This window comes from Mytilus galloprovincialis, chromosome 1 (genome assembly GCF_965363235.1).
Source record: "Mytilus galloprovincialis chromosome 1, xbMytGall1.hap1.1, whole genome shotgun sequence".
NCBI lineage: Eukaryota > Metazoa > Mollusca > Bivalvia > Mytilida > Mytilidae > Mytilus > Mytilus galloprovincialis.
Genome location: NC_134838.1, coordinates 42,497,013 through 42,519,456, shown reverse-complemented (window position 1 = coordinate 42,519,456; position 22,444 = coordinate 42,497,013). Strand labels below are relative to the sequence as shown.

The following is a 22,444-nucleotide window of genomic DNA, read 5'->3' as shown; positions in this document are numbered from 1 at the left end:
TTTAAAGATTTACCATCAATGTCCTCTCCATTCATGAGTGTCTCTTCCATGTCAAATACATCCTCTAAGCAGTCTTGTTTTTCCAGTTCTGTTAACTAAAATAAAACAAAGTTTAACATTTTACTTGAAGTGTTGTCATCCAACAAGTTCATAAATTTACTCTAAATATATTTCTATTTTCAACATATCAACAGCACCTGTGTATGAAAGCCTTATCTTTTCACTGGTGAAATTTCATAACTTTTTAGTATTGTTAAAATTGCAATGAACAGGAATATTTTATGGTTTGTCCAAAATATGTATACAGTATTTCACAATATTTGAAAAAATAAATCTCACATTTTTGTGCAACAATCACAAAATAGATGCATGTAAATGGGGCCTTTTATACCCAACCATACATTGTAGATTTTTTTCTCACTGTTGAAGGCCATATTGAAGCCTATAATTGCTTACATCCACATCATCTGAACTTTGGTGAATAGTTGTCTCATTTGCAATCATACCATATCTCCTTATTTTTATAATAAATTTCTGAATTAACCATATTAAAATTGTTAAGATATGGAACAACCAAGCAGAAACTTCAGACACTCTGCAAAACCAAGTGGGGATAACTTCTGCAATATTAAAATCAATCACAAAAGTTACAGGGTTTTTCAACTTTTTAATAATCAAAATCCCTTTACTCTGGAAGGACACATGACAGACTCTTTAATTTCATTTACCTAAGGCCCTTATTTGCCTAAAAAATTACTGCAACTTTAAAAGTTATCATGCATATTCTTAAATTACTGAAAACTTGACTAAGACACAAGGTATTCAGTAAAACAAGCAATTTGACAGTGAACAAGTAACCATGGCAACAAATTATGACTTAATTTGATATTTTGTAAAATTTCGTGATTTTCCTTGTTATTCAACAATTTTAAGTATATTTTAGATTGAAAAAGTATGTGTGCACCCAAGAAAGAACTTCATTTTGGGAGATTATATCGAAATGTATAATAAAGCTTCTATTAAATTATTTTGTTGTTTCTCGACTACGCATGATGTTTCCACCACGGAAATAAAGATAGAAAACTGCATGAATTCTGTATTTTTCATCGTTTTTGTGAAAACAGTACATTTCATGACGTAATTGTGACGTCATCTGAAAAAAATCTTTATGTTTTTCATTTATATTTCTTGACCCTACCAAACATTATGTGCCAGTTTGAAATAGTTATTAAACATTTTATTTGCTTGGAGCAAAACTAGGCCTAAATGCCCTACTCCTTTAAACTTAATCTGAAATTTGTGGTAATACGCATTGTGTATAAGATTCATATCATTTCATTGAGGCAAACTTAAGTTTGAGAACAGAAACAAAAATATCCATTTGTAAAGGGGCTTAACTCTAGCAAGCTTAAAGTGATTTCATCAAAATTCAAACTTGATCTGTGTTTTGTGGTAATTAGCATTGTGTATATGATTAATAACATTTGGTTGAGGCAAACTTAAGTGAACAGAAACAGAAAAATCAGAAATTTTTCCATTGGTAAAGGGCATCACTCTAGATAAATAAATTTAAAAAACAACCATTTCAACAAAATTATATTTTCAGGAGTAAAGATGGGTAACAAATTACTATAAATACCTCTTCTAGCACTTCTGCCATCTGAGAATCTGTACTGTTTTTTCTCTTTATACTGAAATACAATCAGAAAATGAGCTAGAATTGTCATACAACTTTTTAATCATATTAAAAAATATTTTCAAAAAACTTTTTTTGATATAGAATTACATGGAAAGATTTTTGTTGAAATATGCGTATTCTGTGCAAATGTTTATACTTGTCAACATATCAAATTCTTTTAATTTAGCTGTATTCTAAACCTACCTTGGGGATTTTCCCCATATATATCTAGAATAGTGACAGTGTGATGACATTGTTATCATTTTTGTCATAGTGAAGACTTTTATATACATTCAAGCCATTATCAAATTTCCTTCTGTGCTTGCCTAGTTCAGTTATATTTCAATACATATTACATACATATTTAGTAAGTGATTAAGAAATATTAAATAGACTCACTGTTGAAATTGTGATATACAACTAATAAATTTAAAACAAAAAATAACAAGCTCATGCAATGTAAATCCGTGTTGTACCTTTTTTAAAGAAGAAAAAAACTCAATGAAAAATCAACAATAATATAATAACTAGAACAAAGCAATACTATAAAACTGTATTTAAAACAGTGGTCAACACTGTAGACTAATAAAATCAGGATCCAATCTAGAGTTTTTGTTTAGTTTTGGTAAGTTTTTATAAAGTATTTGACCAGCAGATCAGATAAAAATGTTTTACCCTAACTTCCCCCTAATAGGCCTGGAGCCATTACATTGCAATGTAATGTAATGCATTACAATTACTTTGTGATTCTTCCATTTGTGAGTCCCTATCAATATAATGGTTTCTAGATTAGTACCTGAAGCAAACAATAAGCATTCTTACTTTTCTCCTCCTTAAAATAAGAATATATATTTACACAGTTATTAGTAAAAAAAAAAGAGTTAAAAGGTTGGCATTGCCAACAGTTGATCCCTGTAAAATTAAGATATTGGAAGAAAATAAAATGAGTATTGTACCAAATGTAAGAGGTGTGGTTTAATTGCCAATGAGACATCTATTATCAGAAATCAAAAGATGAGAAGGTCATATATGGTCTGTCTTGTGTTTGATAATTCAAAAATTATAATGTATGCTTGGTTAGAAAAAGTAAACATTTACAATATTCATAATTGGTAATTTTCAAACCTGCAAATATTATTATACTTTATTTCAAAATGCCATATTTTGATTGAATATGAGGTAGATAATTAACTCTATCCCATAACTAAGCAGGTGATAGTTTTATGAATGTCACCCTCTCATTTAGACCATAAAAAATTGATAATTCAAAGGACAATAATTGAATTTATATCAATAAATTAAAGACAATGCTCAAGATCTATGTTTTTGCCACAGAACTTTTTATAGATAGTAAGAATAAAAAAATATATCTTGGTTCACTTCTGTTGTTTTACTAATAACTGTTGTTATGTACGTGATGTCATAGTTAAGAACTGTCAGCTAACTAGAAATGGCTACACCTAAGATGTAAAAATTGTAAACCAAGCATTATCGAGCTGCAGAGCAAATATTAAATCACAGATGAAGATCACATGAAACAAGTTTGATGAGCACCACCTGTGCATTGTGATAGGAAACATTTTATGTTTTGTAAATTATATAATTACCTTCTTTTCCTGAATGAACTGTATCAGATAGCTCTGCAGGGCTCCTTTTTAACCCTATCTTCATTCCTATCTGAAAAAAAAATCTAGGTTTAAAGCCATTGTTTTAGACTGAAACCTTGTGTATATAACTATCTGTGTATATAAAATATTATTTGCAATTAATAGATTAAGAGACATTTTTTTTAAAGATTTTTGATATTAGAGTTGAGATGGATTTAGGAGTGTAGCAATTAATAGAAACTAGTGCTAAAAAATAGGTGATTTGATTAGTTTTTAATAACTTTCAAATGTATTAAAATAATTTTTATGACGTTAAAAGGTAATATATAGTTATAAAATATTTTCATCTTTCAAAGCAATAATTATTGTCAGAGTTAAAATTTAAAATTACCAAGTTCATATCTAATTTACACTTGTAAGTGTTTTCAATTCTATGATCTCTAACTTGGTCATCTGGAAAATCTGATGTTTCACATGGTGGCAAATTTTCCAAATCATTTGAAGTCCTGAAAAATATAATACGACATCTATAAAGAAACCAGAAATCAACTACTCCAGGCATGTATGGTTATAGAAACTAATTTTAGCATCACAAAAGACCCATGAGCAGAGATGGGTCCGATTACTTGCAATGTAATTGATTAAATTACAATTACTTTGTCATTTGTACGATTAAATTAAATTAATGATTACATCATTTCTGAAAGTATCTGATTAAATTAATGATTACATTGGCAAAGTAATCATGATTACATCTGATTACAATGAATTCAAAAACAAAACATTTTGAATGATGTGAATGAATAAACGTTCAATATATCTATAGCATTTTTGAGAAAGTATTTTATTTGATACATAATAAAATGATAACTTCGAACTTCATCTATTTAATAAACACCAAATTTCCCTACATATACATACATGAACATTGTGCCACTGGTTATTATACATTACACTTTATCACCAATGATCTCTGAATTATTTTGAATTAAATTTAATAAAGATTTATAAAGAGGTTTTTTTTTGGTCTTCTGACCTCTTTCATACTTTATATGTATTCCAAGGTGCAGTTTATGGAAGTTAAAATATGGATGAAATAAATTACCAGTTAAAACTATTTTAAATTTTAATAGAAATTTTTAATCAAATTTTAAACAATATATAAGTACTAAAAATCATTGCATTTTATATGTCCAATCCAAAAACATTTTTTTTTTAAATTTTAAACAACATATTTGTCCAACTTTTAAATTAGGTTGTGCTAATTAGATAAATTTTTATGTCTGATTTATCTTTTATCATACATATTTCCCTACAGCTATACTCAATTGGTAATTGCAATAAAAACAAACTTTAATTAGTCTCCTACCTGTCAATTCAAAGTTGACAAAATTCACAAAAATTAACAAAAGATTATAATTCAGTGTTAAAGAAAAGTACTACTTGAATATATAAAAGTTATTATCAAATATTAATATGAAGATCATTACATGTAAATGATAAATATAATATGTACAATATATTTTACTAAGACAAAAGGTATATAATTGTATTATATGTCTCTGCTTAGGCTAATGATGACTTTTTAATACTGTTTATTTTTTTACTGAAGAAGACATGCTTAAAGTAAACCAAACCATTTTAGCATGTTAAATATTTATCAAATATGAATAACAAAGTGGTTCATTTAATGACCAAAAACACAATTTTAGATTTTTTTCATTGTAATCAGAATGTAATCAAAAAGTAATCAGGATTACAGGGTATTTTGAAAAGTAATTGATTAAATTAAATTACATGTAATCAGATTTTTGGCTGATTAATGATTACAGTGATTACTTGAAAAATTGTAATCAATTACAGCTGATTAACGATTACAATTACAATTACCCCAAGTCTGCCCATGAGGAACTTGCATGGTTGGCAGTTGCAGTTAATGTCAAATATCAAAAGCCAATGTGTAAGTGCATATATTTGTCTTTGAGATGTATAGAAACAATGGTACATGTATATTACACTTTCTATAATGATGACTCATCTGCTTCTAAATATGCTATGAGAAATGACAAGAATACTTTATGAACTAGTAGATCATAATGGTACACAACATGAAGGCAATGAATCTACAAGTAAATTAAATGTATCTCTAGTCTGTTCTGTCAGAGATAGATTTTAATTCTCATTGTTAAATAGCATCCATAATCTGACTTTGTCATCAATGAAAAGAATGGGACCCTGTAACTGATAATAAATTCTTCATGAAAAATACAGTATTTCTAGAGGCTTAGAAAAGTTGTCACAAAATAGACCTATTCTGGTTCATTAATATATTTCACAGATTTGAAGAGTTCATATATCCACAAAAAATATTAGCCATGATTATGTATTTCTTATCTATTTTGAAAGTAGTAAACTAAGCAAAAGTAAACATATAAAAAATAAAAAAATAAAAGTGTATGCACTTATTCCTACAACTTCAAACTTAGAGAGCAAATCACCTTTTCTTTCTGGAAACATTAGAACCTGCAACAGTATTTTCATGATCTTGGAAATGATATGGTTTCAAACCTCCAGCTTTTGCCATTAATACTGATGACATGCCATGATCACCTGCAATATCTGGTATGTGCAATTGTTTTGTCAGAATTCTTTCAACATCTAAAGCAGCTTTGGTGGACATTTTAGGTAATGGTGTTGATGTTTGTGGATATAATTGTGGTGTAGATTGTGGAAAAGTAAATTTTCTTCTCTTCAGTGGGGTTTCTATAAAATCAGAGGAACTGAATATTCTGTTATGGATGTCTATTGGTGACTTGCAGTTGAATGAAATCTGGTGCCTTTCTTGTGTGTTACTTTGTCTCTGTGTAGACTCAGACTCTTGCTGGTACTTCCTCAAAGGTGTTATCTGGAAGTCTTCAGACACAAACATACTTTTTGTTGAAGATTTTTGTGAAGTATTTTTATCATACTTGTCCAAAGCCCTTTTATGTTTACTTCTTGAACAATTTGTAGGTACATGTATTTCTGTTGTTCTGTCACAGAATTTTACATTCAGTCCATTACTTGATCTCTGTGAAGACACAGATTTTTCAATCTGAGTGACGGAAAGATCACTGGAAGAGTCTGTGTACAAATTTTTATTTTTTCTATCTAACACATGCTGGTGGGGGGTTGTAAGTTTAGTATTGTCTGTGTTGAATAATGAATATTTCAAACTTTTCTTCAAACTTTTCTTGTCACTCATGTATGGTTCATGAAAACTTTCAAGCCTTGGTGTCTGAAAGAGAGAAGTAAAGCAAAATCTTACTATGTTCCCATTTATCATGCTTAAGGGGGCTTGAGGGTATAAATCCATTTTTTGTAATATAGGTACCAGTCTTGTACTACAACTCCAGTTTCAGGTGCACATCAAAACATGGAGGGAAATAAAATAGGCCATTTTTTTCTGAATTTTTTTCTGGACACATTTTTTTCTGTTTGATTTAAAGTTTTTGCTGAATTGAAACATATATATATATATAGATTTTAAAAAATCTTGCATCTTTTGGGGATATCAATCCAGGAAAGTGGAAGGATATCATGTTTACTGGAACTTGTGCGACCTAGTAAAAAAAGCAAACAGAAAGTAGAAAAAAATAGTTTATACTTCAGGGTTACATAACTTTTTATTCTTCTTGGCATGACCCTTTTTGATTAAATCACAATTTTACATTAGAACATACATAATATGAACATGAAAATAAAATTCTATAGAGAAATAAAATTAAAAAAACAGGTTTACCTTCCATTTAAACTCAAAATCTGCATTCAAAAGAAGCATACATTTTTGTTAAGATACTTTTTTTTAGGAACTAATACCGGTTGGAGAATTAGAGGTAATATCAAAATAAAAAAAGAACTAAATCACAGAAATCGCTTAAATGTTACCGATGTCAATTAAAAACCTATTTCAATTTTAATGCAAAAAAAAAAGGCATATTTGCAACTAAGGGAGATAATTTGGAGCTTTTTCGATGATAAAAACATTTTCATAGCCATCCTGGTCACAGACAAAATTGATTTGTTTGGTTGATTTTTATACCGTATTATAAAATTACAACTATTAAATAGTGTAATAACTAGATATCATTGAGATGGGAGCCATCTCTGTGGGCCCCGCTGTGAATAATGTGCATTAAAAAATTGTATCTTTACCATAGGACATGGAGTTGTCAACTGAAACCAAGGTTTTTGACCTTGACCTTTGACCTAGGAAGTTGTACATAAATTATGACACACCCTTTGGTGTTGGTTTATTTACATGTCAAGTATAAACTTTGAAATGATAACGGTTATCTAGATATTGAGCGGACACGATCTTCACCACAGGACACAGGGTTGTCAACTGAAACCAAGGTTTTTGACCTTGACCTTTGACCTAGGAAGTTGTACATACATCATGACACACCCTCTGGTGTTGGTTAAAATGGATGTCAAGTATAAACTTTGAAATCATAACGGTTCTCAAGATATAGAGCGGACACGATCTTCACCACAGGACACAGGGTTGTCAACTGAAACCAAAGTTTTTTTACCTTGACCTTTGACCTAGGAAGTTGTACATACATCATGACAAGCCCTCTGGTGGTGGTTAATAAACATGTAAAGTATAAAGTATGAAATCATAATGGTTCTCTAGATATGGAGCAGACACAAAGTTAAAGTGTTACGGACGGACGGACGGACAGACTGATCACTAAAGGGCGACCCGCCTAAAGGCGGGGCCCTAATTAAAATATGCAATGAAAAAAAAATGTTTTAAATTTTGCTGAAATTTTTGTACCCTCAAGCCTCCTTAATTTTGGCATAGTATGAATTTTATATGAAATATGTTTCTACAAAAAACTAAAAATCTAAATAATTTTATCTATGTATTCATGAATAGGTGCATAATTCCTATAAAGAGTTATGTCCCCTTGATTATACAGGCCTTTGTTTATTATGAATTTTAATTATTTGAAAGAAGAAAAAAAGTTTTGAACAAAAGTGTTGAAGCAGTACATTTGTATAACAGCATTTATTGTCCAATGAAATATATCTCTGACAAATTCTTTTCAAGTTGAAAATTTCATTCTTACAACAAATTTAAATTATTCAAAATCTAATTTTCGAAAGAAGAAATTAAAATTTAATCAATCTCAATATTGATCAATGAAGAAATTGACTTTTACTATCATTTTTGAAGAAAAGCAAGCTTACAATAAACTTTCAAATCCCAATTGCTACAAACCTTAGGTTCCAAATCCTTATGCTGAAATTTCCTAGGAAAACTCATGTCATAATCTGTAAACTGAAATTTCAACTTTGGCTCAGGCTGAAAATATAGATCAATATCAATAAAGCTAATGAATTAGCATTAAATGATGAAATCTAAATTCAAATAATAAATTAGCATCAAATCTAAATTTAAATAACCTATCAAGCTATTATTTGTGCTATCTTTTTTCATATCATTTACATCCAAACTCATACTTAAAATGCATCTTATTTTCTTAAAACTGTTTGCTTTTATTCCTGAGATATTTCTTAGTTATCGCAATGCAGGGTTAACATCCAACATCAAATTTGACATTCATATTTAGGACCATAACATGTTATTGGGATAAAAATATACTCTGCTTTGTACTTGACCATTCACCAACATACTGAATAAAGTTTCAATTTGTTAGGCACAATAACATTTACAGGGAGATATGATACTCTACTTATATCATCTATATATACATAGTTCTTACTTGGCTAGAATAAATTTTGTTCTTACTTCTTAAGTTAAACATTGAATGCAAAGACTTTTGTTTGAGGATTAATATGAAAGTAGAATGATCTATGAAAAATGAGACAGTTATCCAACAAAGACAAAATGATGGAAATTTAAGCAATTATATATCACCCCATGGCCTTCAACAATGAGCAAAACCCATACCACAAAGAAACCTATAAAACCTCCCTGTATGACAAAAAAATAAAACAATCAGAATAAGAAATTGAAAAAAACAACTAGCTGATTTCTATATGAAATAAGAAACGAGATAAAGCTCACCGAAGACAGCACTCTACCAAGTAGGCAAGTAACGCCAAGAAGGTTTTCAGCATCATGAAATTAAGAATGACAACAGGTAATGTGTCAAAGAGTCAAAAATCTGACCAAAGAGCAACCAAAGGCTGGGGTCTTCAACACAGCGAGAAAATCCCACACCAAAAGCATGCTTAAGCTGGCCCCTAAATATTCATTTATAAAGTATCAATCAAAGTGATCAATTTGAAGTGTTGAATGCCTTACCTTTTTAAACTTGTATGGATTTGGACTAGAATATGGCTCAAACTTCATACTAGATTTACTAGTCTTTATATCTATCTGGTTTTCTGGTTTAACAAATGAGGAGAATTTGGTTGCCTCCCTAAAAGTAAAAAAAATGTACTTTAATATTTTTATCAAAAATTTATAATAAACCAACCAGACAACATGGCAGAATTATTTTGTATTATAAAGTTCAAATTATCAAATTTAAATATAAGCAAACAATTATGTCTGAATAATAAAATTTAAAAGAGGGAACTGTAAAATTTTTGCAGTGTGACCCATCTGTAGATCTTTTCTCAATCATTATTTTGGCTCTTTACATAGAATTATAGGTTTTGCAAGAATTGGGTAAAAATCATCATCATCACAGAGGAATGAATTTATAGAATTGACTGACAATTTCTGTAAAGAAACTTGTATATCTTGTGTTTCTGATAATTTTTCTGTTAGGCCAAAAAAAAATATATGTCTGTTTAAGGTTACATCATCAAAATAAATAGGGTAGGTAGGTCGGTATTTTTATTTTATTATTTTTCTACATTTTATTTTTTGCGCCATGATTTTGAGTTGTGTGGCCTGTCTTGCCTTAGTCCAAGTTGTCCATGGGCCAAGTTTACCCGTATTTTTAATGATTGGATTATTTCCCTTGGTAATTGGTTGGAAAAAAATTGCGGCAAAGTTTTTATTTCATGACACGAGTTGCGAGTTTCCTTAAAACAGCTGTCATATTCATGATTGTGAACATTGGGATGTATCAGGCACTTGATTAAATTTATTGGCAAGCCTTACTTCTCTTTTTACACAAGTTCTATTTTTAAAAATTTCACTTTACGACGGAAATAAATTGGCTTAGGGTCGGCGCTTAAATTAGGGTCGATCGGGTAACTGTAAACAGACATATATCTTTTTTTGGCCTTAACAGTTTTCCTTAACATTACCCCAGAGCAATGAATTTATAGAAATTGGCTGACAATTTGTGTAAAGAAATTTGAAATTTGTAGATCTTGTCTTGTGGATAATTTGTCTGTTTACTGTTTTCCTTATGTACTATATCCCCCCCCCCCCCCAAATACAAAATCATTCAGGAGTAATAACTCCTATATTTATATCAGTCCACCAATAATTTTGGCCGGGTGAAAAAGATTGCTTGACCCTTTGAATCTAGTGTCCTTAAAACGTGTCTTTAAAAAATGACCATATCATAACAATTTAATCATGATAATAAGGTCATCATGTTCATGGTCAGATGATTCCATAATTCCATGACAGACTTAAAAAATTACAACAATGACCCAGGCTTATTATTCATAATAATAAAAAAAAACTACCTTATCATTAAGGTGGTACCTAACACTACAGGGAGATAACTCTGTAAAATCAGCTGAACATTTTAATTATGTTGCGTTGTTAAGAGAATATTAAGCTTCTCAATGATCAAAATTAGTGTTTGTCAAACTGCTATATAACCAGTGTAATTTTTCTGATAAAATGTTTGGTTCAAATTTTTTGAAATTTTTATATTTTTGTCAAAGGGTCAAAGTAAATACTTTGTCAAAATTTTATGAAAATTAAACGAGCCAAATTGATTTTAGTGAAAGTGTTAGGTACCACCTTAAGTATTATATTGATAAATATGAGTTTTTTTAAAGTCCAGATAAAGTCTTTCTACACCTGCAGTTGTTCCATTTAAAGCTGATTCATGATGAACTGCTATACATTTTTGTATTTCGTCAACTTTGTTTTATTTTTGTCAAATTGTACATACTTAGTCTCATACTTTGGTTCATTCAAAGTGATTTTTGAAACAGATGATGTTGGTGATACAGGTCCAAGATTAATATCTTCTACCATACGAGAGAATGCAGGCTTGAAAACATCCAAATCAACCTTTTTTACTTGTCTTGCTGGTGTATCACATCCTCCTAAAACAAAAATTTTCAACTTTAGTACCTTTTTTATGCTTTATATTTACAAAATGTCTCCACATAACTTTTTTTGCAAGAATTTTGTTTTTTTTACTTTTTTTTCAAGTCACATGACCTTTGAAAGATACCTAGACAACATTGTCTTGCTGGTGTATCACATCCTCCTGAAACAAAATTTTCAACTTTAGTACCTTTTTTATGCTTTATATTTACAAAATGTCTCCACATATTAAACTTTTTTTGCAAGAATTTGTATTTTTTCACTTATTTTTCCAGTCACATGACCTTTGAAAGATACCAAGACAACATTAAATTTAAAAAAAAATATTCATTAATCAACTTTCATATAAATAAAAAATGCATGACCTTTGTGTTAGCTTTGGTACGAATGTTATTCCTGTGGAAATAATATTCCAGAATATTTCTTCCTTTTGGAATTTATATTAGAGGTCGGTCATTAAAGACGTATCAACAGTATCATATACGTTGATGTATCCGCATCTGCAGATATACCAAAAAACAGTATATGATCCCGACCTTTAATTTTATGTACTTTCAATAATGCAAATGGGCGACTGATTAATTTCTAATGAGGAAATTTACAAAACAATAAGGAAATATCGAGTTTTTGTGGAATATGTAACCCTACTTTTAAAGATATTCCGGATAGTTGGAACAATTTACAGGTATGATAGGAGTGAATACGGTAAAAATTATTTGTTTGTGAATGAACTTGTGCTCACGTAAAACCAAATTTCTAATTGATAAATAGAGTGATACTCAGTACTTTCTGTTACCTTTTATGATAAAATCGCAAATGAACAATATTCAAAGTTCCTTACATGTATATAAGTAGTACATTTGATTTTTTTTTGTGTTTATTCATATAAGATCTTGAAATATTTTTTAACTAGATTATTAAAGGTTTGTGTACAATATTTTTTTTACAAAACACCACTATCACAAATATTGAAAGTGTATGTTTGATTGTTTCGAAGAGATTCCAATTAGTTTTTTTTTTAAATGAAGTAAGGTCTTATGAATAAGCTCAGGCGGGTATCACATATTATTTTTTGATATATCTGCAGATGCGGATACGTCAACGTATACGATACGTTTGATACGTTTGTAAATGACCGACCTCTATTATGAAGGAATTTCTATTCTGAATTTCTGTGACACATTATACTCTCTGAAAGGCTCTAAAACCCTGCTTAAGTCCATGTTTTCTTATACCTTTATTGTGTGAATGTGCTACATTAACTGTCTGAAAGGATCTCAAACCCTGATTAAGTCCATGTTTAAAATTCTTATACCTTTATTGTGTGAATGTGCTACATTAACTGTCTGAAAGGCTCTAAAATCCTGACCAAGTCCATGTTTTCTTATACCAGTTCCAGTTCCAGTTCCTCCAATGCTTCGGTAAACTTGCACTTTATCTGCAAATTTCTTTCTTTCAAAAAATTCCTAAAAAGTATAGGTGTTAAATACAATTTTTCTATCTATTTGAAACATAAACATGACAATTTTAATGACAATCTCTTAAAATAATTTCAGAAATAATCATGAATTCACTTAAACATCAAGTATATAGTCTTTTAAAAATTGTATTCATTGAGGTCATACTTATCAGATATGGAATGATTACCCTAGTGGTATTGAACCAGGAATGATTACCATGATTACACACGTGATTTTGTTCCTGGAAATTAATTTGATTTTTCTGGTTATTTTGAACAAGGAATATGGAACATTTTCAACTCAATTTCTTTCTTCACATCCATGACAACTGCAAGTCCCTCATTTCTTATTACAGATTAATTTATTCATTCCATCATCAGTGATGAATCTGGGTCCGTCCGCCCTGATTTTGGTTTGCCCTAGTTACTGTTCGCCCTTAAGTTCTGTTTCGCCCTGAGACTGTTCGCCCTGATACCTGTTCGCCCTGGGTATGTTCACCCTGATTTTTATTTTTTATTATAGTGTTGTGTTGTGTGTATTTAATTGAATATGTTGAAGTCAGTCTACAATTTCGCCGAATATTTGCGATTTTTATTTTTTAGTATAGTGTTGTGTTGTGTGTATTTAATTAAATATGTTGAAGTCGGTTTACAATTTCGCCGAATATTTACGATGTATTATGTTGTCTACAGCTAGCTGCTACTAGGTTATAAGTTCATGCCTAACAATTTGTACATCAGTGTTTTTACCCATCCAAGCTGACTATTTTATTTGAGAAAAATGTTATTTTCATTATTAATCCATCAAAGGCAATTCATATACCAATCAGTGATATCAAAGATTTCAAATCATACCTAATCAGCAATAAAAATTCAATCAACAGTAATTTAAAGTAATTCATGGATTTTTCTAGCATTCCACAGGGTCCGGTTTTCGGACCCATTCCCAACGGCAAAAACCCTACATTTTTCCCAATTTTGGGAGTAAAATTCCCAAATGATCACAAAAATTATTTTCATCTTTATTATTCATGACAGAGATGTTTATTTTATTCAACAGCTAGCTTTATGTCAAAAATCGTCAACAAGTAATGTGTAAATCCAAGTTGAAACATATTGAATGACAAACGACATTTGACAAACAATGGCTGCCATAAATAAACAGGAAGTGTGGGAAAATACTAAAACCAGATCAAATCCGGAAACGAACAAGTATATAATCAAATACAGTTAATAAAAAATGAAAAGAACCAAACATGTGACAGCTATCATAGCAACACTAAAATTGAAAAGTAAAAGATATATATACAAGGATTTGTATAGTAAGAACCTTCTTACTATACAAATCCTTGATATATAAAAGAAAATTATCAAGTGGGTGAAATAAAAGGAAGTCAATAGGTATAATTTGTATTGCCTGATATAAATATTTTTTCAATATATTACAAAATACAATATATCATAAATAATTAAATACACAAATGAAAATACATAAACATAGATATATAACCAATTTTTTTGGCAAACATCCGCCACTATGAATTTATAAAAGGAAGAAAAAAAAATTTAACAAGGGAGGGAGGGTGGGTAATTTCAACGTAATATCAAATTCAAAAATGTAAATAAAACACTTTGCAATAGTATAAATAAACAATTAACAACAAAGGAAAAGTTTATATCCAATAAAAAGAGCGAAATAATATAGTGAGTAAATTTAATGCAAGAGTTTATACTAATGAAAATCTAGTTTGAACCAGTGTGATTACTGAGGTGTAAAATATAAATTTCACTGTTTTGCTAATTAAATAATTTAAATCTTAAATTAAACCAATTATCAAGTGGGTGAAATAAAAGGAAGTCAATAGGTATAATTTGTATTGCCTGATATAAATATTTTTTCAATATATTACAAAATACAATATATCATAAATAATTAAATACACAAATGAAAATACATAAACATAGATATATAACCAATTTTTTTGGCAAACATCCGCCAAGCCTGCAAGGCCGCCAAAAAAAATAAAGATAAAATAATAACTATCAAAACAGTTATAATGATGATAAAAACCAGACATACTATCATCACTCTTTTTTCTCACTTCAAATAAGCTCCATCCTTTCAAAATGTGTATAGATAATGAAAGGACAAAACAGCAAACCAACTCAAAATATATGTAGATCTTGAGTAGTTAGAGGAAAACCAGCATCATATTCAGGATGCAAGTTCTCTGAAAAGAGAAAAAAGAATAATTACAGTAAACAATATACATGTATGAAGTAAATAAAAAACACAATTGTAACACATTACAATTTATATACTCTGATGCTTAATAATATTGATTATCTTTTTTCTGAAAAGTTCTGTACCAGCAAAATTTAAATGAAGCCCGTCTCTCGGAGCAAATAAGGAAGCATCTGGAACATTGTCGAGTAAGAAACTCCTATACAAATTACAATATAATAAATTATTTCTTTTGCACAATCTTTTTAACTCAGTATTAACTTTATTAACTTTAGCTCCAGTTTTCATGTGATCAACTGGTCTAGGAAGAATAGAAGTAAAGATCAACTTAGCAAATGTCATCTTTTTTAACTTGTGAATTAAATCTCCGAAATATGATATAATAGTATCTACGGATTGAGACGAAGAAATATTATTAGTACCAACATGAACTATAACGAAATCTAATAAAATTAAATCTACTTTCCCAGATGTAATTAACTCAGTAAGACGACCAATAGTGGCACCAGGAAAGGCCTGAGTTGTACACCCATCTATTCCACTAACATATTTAGGTATAGACGCTGACACAATGGTCGCCCTTTTTTCAAAGAAATTCCCTGTAAAAATTTATAATAAAACATCTGAAATGTGTGCCGTCATCTTTTCTGCTACTGAAATCTTATCATCTAATGAAAATTTTAAATATCTTTTATAAGCATCGCTTTTCCAATCACCGTACAATTGAATTAATTCAGTAGGTACTTCGGCTGCAAAAGCCCAGCTAGCCCCCCCTCGCCTAAAACTATGTGTAGAATATGAACAAGCATCTAAACCAATCTCAGTAATTAACTGTCTCAATATTGTCTGAAATTGTCTATACGTGACAGGTACACATAATTTATGTTTTATAAAACAATAAGCTGGACTCTTATCAGAAGTACAAACTAAAGACTTCATATTCAAAAAAGCTTGAACGGGACACAATGGAGAATCTGGTATCGAGACTAAAGGTATCAATAATTCTCTCTCACCAAACTGAATGGTTTTCGACCATTTAACACTGATCAATAATAGCTTACGCTTACAATCGAAAATAATACTATCCCTACAAAGCTGCTTATTATGATCAAAAGTAGAAATGGAGTCTGGCACCAAATTAGATTTTCTAAACATTAGAAAAAAGGCATGTAAAAATAAACACCATATAGTAGCATCATATGCACTATTCATATCCAGCTTCTTATAAATTTGAAGTAAAATGTGAGGAGTAATTGGCAAGGCCTGTTTTTGACAATGTGCCTTAATTCTACATAAACCTCTTAATACTAATCTCAAATGAAAAGCTTCAAACTGTGGATATTCTAAATCTAACAATAAATGCAGATATCTTACTGAACTAAGATAATTCTTTATAGAGTCAACAGATTTAAAACTTCTACTTAGAAACTGTGCATATAGTGTCAAAACATGAACTGTAGCAGGAACAGGCATAAGTTCAAAATATATACAAAACATAAAATATGATTCTAACTGAGTTTTCTTATTTTTATAAGTACTCTCCGCAAAAGCATGTTTAGCAGAATCTTTACATTGAAACCGCAGAACCTCTAACTCTGTAAAATAAATTACCAATTATTTAAAAATGAAAAATCTGACATGAGAACTGGTACCTCTTCATATCTATCTACTGAAATAGCTGACTTAACTAACTCTCTGTATTTATGACTACAATGCCATCGAGACAAATAGTCAGCAAGTCTATTTTCTACACCTAAAATGTGTCTGGCTCGAACTTCAAACTGAAAACTTGCTTGAATAAAACAAAGCTCTCTCAAACAAGTTTGCATAAAAGCATCCTTAGATGAACCTGAATTGATGACCTGAACAGACGCCTCATTATCACAAAAGATCAGAATTTTTTTCCCGCAAAATGTTTTCCCCCAAATTTTAACCGCAACTACAATAGCAAGTAACTCCAAACAATTGATATGTAATTGATCTTTTGTGATATCAGAAGGAAAAACAGCATGAAAATACTGATTTGAAGTAATAGCTCCAAACCCTTCTAAACAAGCATCGCTTGAAAAAATCTCATCTGGAGACGACCAATCTTCAAGAGACATCATCGAGATACCATTATAGCTCGACAGAAACCTATGCCACCACAATAAGTCTTTCTGTACCTCTACCGGAATCTTTCTATATATCTTATGTCCACTGCCCACGACATTTGAAGGGAAAGCACTACGAAGCCAGTTCAACAAACGACTGACAAATAATCTACCGGGTCGTACACAGGTGGACACAAAATGAAGTTTCCCAAGTATTGACTGTAACTCTCTTAAAGAAGCTTTTTTCTTTCTTAACCAAGTCTGAACTAACAACGAAATCTCTAGAACACGATCTGAAGTAACTTCCAAAGTCAACTTCACAGTGTCAACTGTGATACCTAAAAATTCCATCCTCGTAGTAGGAGCTACTCCTTTTTGCTTTGACTCCTCTAGCCCACAATTTCAACGTAATATCAAATTCAAAAATGTAAATAAAACACTTTGCAATAGTATAAATAAACAATTAACAACAAAGGAAAAGTTTATATCCAATAAAAAGAGCGAAATAATATAGTGAGTAAATTTAATGCAAGAGTTTATACTAATGAAAATCTAGTTTGAACCAGTGTGATTACTGGTATCAGGTCCGTTCGCGCCCAATATACTTTCGCACCCTACACGTTCGCACCTCGCACGTTCGCACCCAAGGTCCGTTCGCACTCTACACGTTCGCGCCCAATTTTAATTCAAATTCCAGTTGAATAATTGGAAAATCATCATTGTTGTTTTTAATTGCTTTCGTGTAAATACTGGATGTATTTATAGCTTGGTATGAGTAAAAGATTGAAGATTATAAATGAAAAACACAAAAGATAATTGTTTTTAACAGCTTGGTCCCTTTGATCTGAAACAATGAAACAATAAAATATAGCAATACACTATTATAACCAAAACATGATAAAATTTATTCAAGACTCAAAAAAAAAAAAAACGTAGTCAGAATCTCACTTCATTTTAAAACAAGTCAATGAAACAAAGTTATACATGTTATAGTAATACACTAACCAAAACATGATAAAGAGTTATTCAACACAAAATAAAACGTTGACAGAATCCCACTTTATTTAGAAAGGAATATTTTTTTTTTTAACAATACACTATCCAAAACATGATTAAGATTTATTCAACACAAAAAATGCTGTATCACTTTATTTTGAGACAATGAAAACAATAATTCTTATAAGAATACTACTTGATTACAAAGTTGAAATAGGGCGCGAACATGTAGGGTGCGAACGGACTTTGGGTGCGAACATGTAGGGTGCGAAAGTGAAAGGGGGCGAACATGAGTGGGTGCGAACGTGAATGGGCGCGAACGGACCCGGATTCGTGATTACTGAGGTGTAAAATATAAATTTCACTGTTTTGCTAATTAAATAATTTAAATCTTAAATTAAACCAATAGAAACAGGATATATTTTATACAGAACTCAAAATATTTTAGTTCACAAATTTTCATGTCAAAATAAAAAAAAATAACAATCCTTTAAAAAGTTAGAACTCATTATTTTGATACTCAAATAAACTTTAATGCCATGTTGTTATATTTAAAAACAAATTTAATGAACTAAACACACTAAAACTAACATCTGGTATATTGGTTGTTTTTCCCAATTTCATTGAAAACTGCGCTAAAAAATTCCCAAAACTGGCCAGGGTCCTTTTTCCCAAAATACCCAGATAAACCCCTGTAATTATAAAATAAAGTGTAACAATGCAGCCAAGAATTTTATTTAATTAATATTCTGTATTTAACTGTTAATAGATATACATAAATTTTAACATATACATATCATAAATGAAAATAGGGCGAACGAACCCAGGGCGAACGGATTACCAGGGCGAACAAACTCAGTGCGAACGAACCTAGGGCAAACATGTAATCAGGGCGAACGATCCCGATACCATCAGTGATCATGTGTTTTGATTTATACAACTACATCTTTTATCGCTCTATAATTCCTCCTTTTTTTCACATGAGTCTTCAGGATATTTTTACAAGTACTGGAGATTTGTTTCTCATATTCCTTATAATCTATTTCGAAAGTTAGTGCAAAAATCCTGTCAAATTATATTTTATGTTTAAGGAGGTAGACCTAGGTTAAGGGAAATAACTCTTAAAATCATCAGTACGTTGATGTCAACCATTTTCATCAAAATGTTCTAAGCTTCTATGTTACATGGATTATTTCCAATCTGTTTCAGGTAAATGTTTAAAATACATTTGATGAACTTGACTTTTACAAACCCTTAACTGATTTAAAGAGTTATCTCCCTGAACCAAGGTCTACCCCCTTAATATACATACTATAAAAAAAAAAATATCATTCAGATTAATTAAACTGCATGCATGGTTCCTTGAAAAATCAAAATAATTCTAATTTTAACCCAATATTTTATGTAAACAATAAACTGCTCTAATTTAAACAACAATATCAAGATCAACGATTTCACAATTTTTTTTACACATGTTACATCAAATATTCTCTATAAAAAAAAAATAGTGAAAAACAGTTACTCAGAATAATTACATTTATAACTTAACCAATTGAACAGCTTATATACATGAGGATAAAACAGGTAGACTAGCCTACAAGGACAGTCCTTACTAAATGCCTCAGCCATGGACCTGATAGAAATACTAATTCTAAAATTCCTATCATGAATCATGATCATCTTTAAAAATTGATGACTATTGAGTATTGTGATATTTCAGATTTATGTTATATATGTAACACTCCAAAACGTGTCCGATTCCCCCAAATGTGTCTATTTTCCCCAAACGTGTCCGTTATATTTAATTTTCCCCCTAACGTGTCCGATAATTGTTATTCACCAAAACGTGTCTATTGTTATACGCCAGAACGTCTCACGTCTTTTAGCGCTAATACATGTATGTCCTTAATGAAATCAATACCGTTTACAACAATTCTATAAAGGGGGAAACAGTTGATGAGGTAGCCATTTATTAGCATTAGTTTGTTCACTGCCAGTTTTTATATATTGTTGATCATAAATGAAATTTAATCTGTATCATATATGAATTAAATTTTGACTGAAATTTCTTATTGTCCAGTTGCAAGTATTTCATGCTCATTTAGAGCGTACATACTCAAAATATAGTGCAGTTGAATTAATCATTTACTGTGTAAATTATTTGTTTATTATAAACTCCGGTGATGTCTTTTATATTAATCCGACAGTGATCTTTCAGCAAAATTTACTTCCATTTTTTCCACAGTTCTGATATTTTAAAAGCTCACAGGATCAAGAACATAACGTCCAGTGCCAAATATTTCATGCATTATTTGAACGACATCATGTTAACAATACATATATGGTAGATAGGTTCTACAAATGTATTATCATACCGGGAGCCAGTCCACATTTTTCAACACTGGTATCATACAGTACTTTGAACAAATGTATCCTGTTGAATTGTTTAGTACAAACTCCCTGCATGAAGGATATGAACATGCAGCTACAAATATTACAACAAAGGAGATATCGTTGATTACAAAAAACAATCCTGCTATGAAAAAAGAGACTGCTAATTTAGTAGCGGTTTCTGGAGAAGAGGTGTATATATAGTAATACAAATAAATAAGTGTCCTAGACAAGCACATTTCACACTGTTAAAGATGATATATTATATTTCTGATTTCATATAAACAGACACCAGATAAGAATGGTACAATAAAAATGTATTTTTACTAGCACTGGTTCATTTTATCAATATGATTATTACGTGATCAACACCGGTTGTTAATTACAATAATTGCAAATTTAATTTGTACTGTATCTATAAACTTTAGACTGTTGATTGCGTATTGTCCAGTTGCAAGTACTTCATGCATATTTAGAGGGAATATACAAGTTTTAATGTTTTTACAGTTGTACTGTATAAATTAACTTTAAACTGATGATTGAGTATTGTCCAGTTGCAAGTATTTCATGTATATTTAGAGAGAACATACAAGTTTTAATGATTTTACATTTCTAGTGTATAAATTAAATTTAGACTGTTGATGGCATATTTCAAGTTGCTAGTATTTCATGCACATTTAAAGAGAACATACAAGTTTTAATGTTTTTACAGTTGTACTGTATAAATTAACTTTAACCTGATGATTGTGTATTGTCCAGTTGCAAGTATTACATGCATATTTAGAGAGAACATACATGACATACAAGTTTTAATGATTTTACATTTCTAGTGTATAAATTAACTTTAGACTGTTGATTGCGTATTGTCCAGTTGCAATTGTTTCATGTATATTTAGAGAGAAAATAAAAGTTTTATTGCGCAGAGAAAGGGACATTTTGTGTATATGTAGTTTATATAAACATGTTTGCTAAAAAAAAAATTAATAATTTATATACGACATAGCCGAAATGACCCCCCCACTTTTACCACGTTTATACTGCCGGTTTAAAAAAGACCTTACGACTTTATCTTTTTTTTTAATGAAATGGTAAAATTATTATACGATAATGAAATAGCAATAACCAAATAGCGTGTGATATGACACGTTTGGGGGATTGGACATGTTTGAGGGTTATAGTTGAAAAATGGACACGTTTTGCCGTTGAACACTTTATACAATTGACACGCTGTGGCACCCATACATGTTTAGCAGTTCAGTTACGTCCATATGGACATGTTTGGGGGAATCGGACACGTTTGGGGGGAAGGACATGTTTCTGAGTGTTACATATATATTGACTGGCATCATACAAGGAAATAAAATGTAAGGCCTTTGGCTTATTTTGAGCCAAGGACAAGGTACAAAACTATCATGTAATAAACATTTGCCTTACTACGACATAATGTTCAAGTGACCTCAGGCTTACAAGTTACATATATAGTTACACTCTGAGTCCATAATATAACAGAGATGGTTTGTAAAAATATGTATTCGTGAGGATAATAAAGAAAAGATAAATACACGCTGTAGTTTCCTTTCATTTTGCGTTCGTATTCGACTTCTAGAGCCTCCCACCCAGTTCATTTCCAGTAACACCAACAACAGTCAACAGGAAAGCAGACGATTACAGCTCTTCTTCGTTGAAAACTAAGAAAAGTACAAAGTTCA

At 30.4% G+C, this 22,444-nt stretch overlaps 1 protein-coding gene across 2 annotated transcripts; it reads right to left on the bottom strand.

The window, feature by feature from the left end:
- Positions 1-13: 13 nt before the first annotated feature.
- Positions 14-22,439, bottom strand: LOC143075140 (uncharacterized). 2 transcript variants are annotated; one of them, XM_076250460.1, is made up of 10 exons: positions 22,298-22,439; positions 12,867-13,017; positions 11,391-11,547; positions 9,605-9,722; positions 8,555-8,638; positions 5,784-6,562; positions 3,677-3,791; positions 3,286-3,355; positions 1,640-1,691; positions 14-95 (listed from the first exon to the last, which is right to left on the bottom strand). In XM_076250460.1, exons 1-9 carry the CDS (start codon positions 22,358-22,360, stop codon positions 1,687-1,689), a joined length of 1,542 nt encoding a protein of 513 aa, XP_076106575.1. In that variant the 5' UTR covers positions 22,361-22,439; the 3' UTR covers positions 14-95; positions 1,640-1,686. The 2 variants fall into 2 exon arrangements, with proteins under 2 accessions (XP_076106575.1, XP_076106584.1); XM_076250469.1 differs by having other exon boundaries at positions 11,403-11,547.
- Between the last annotated feature and the right edge of the window lie 5 nt (positions 22,440-22,444).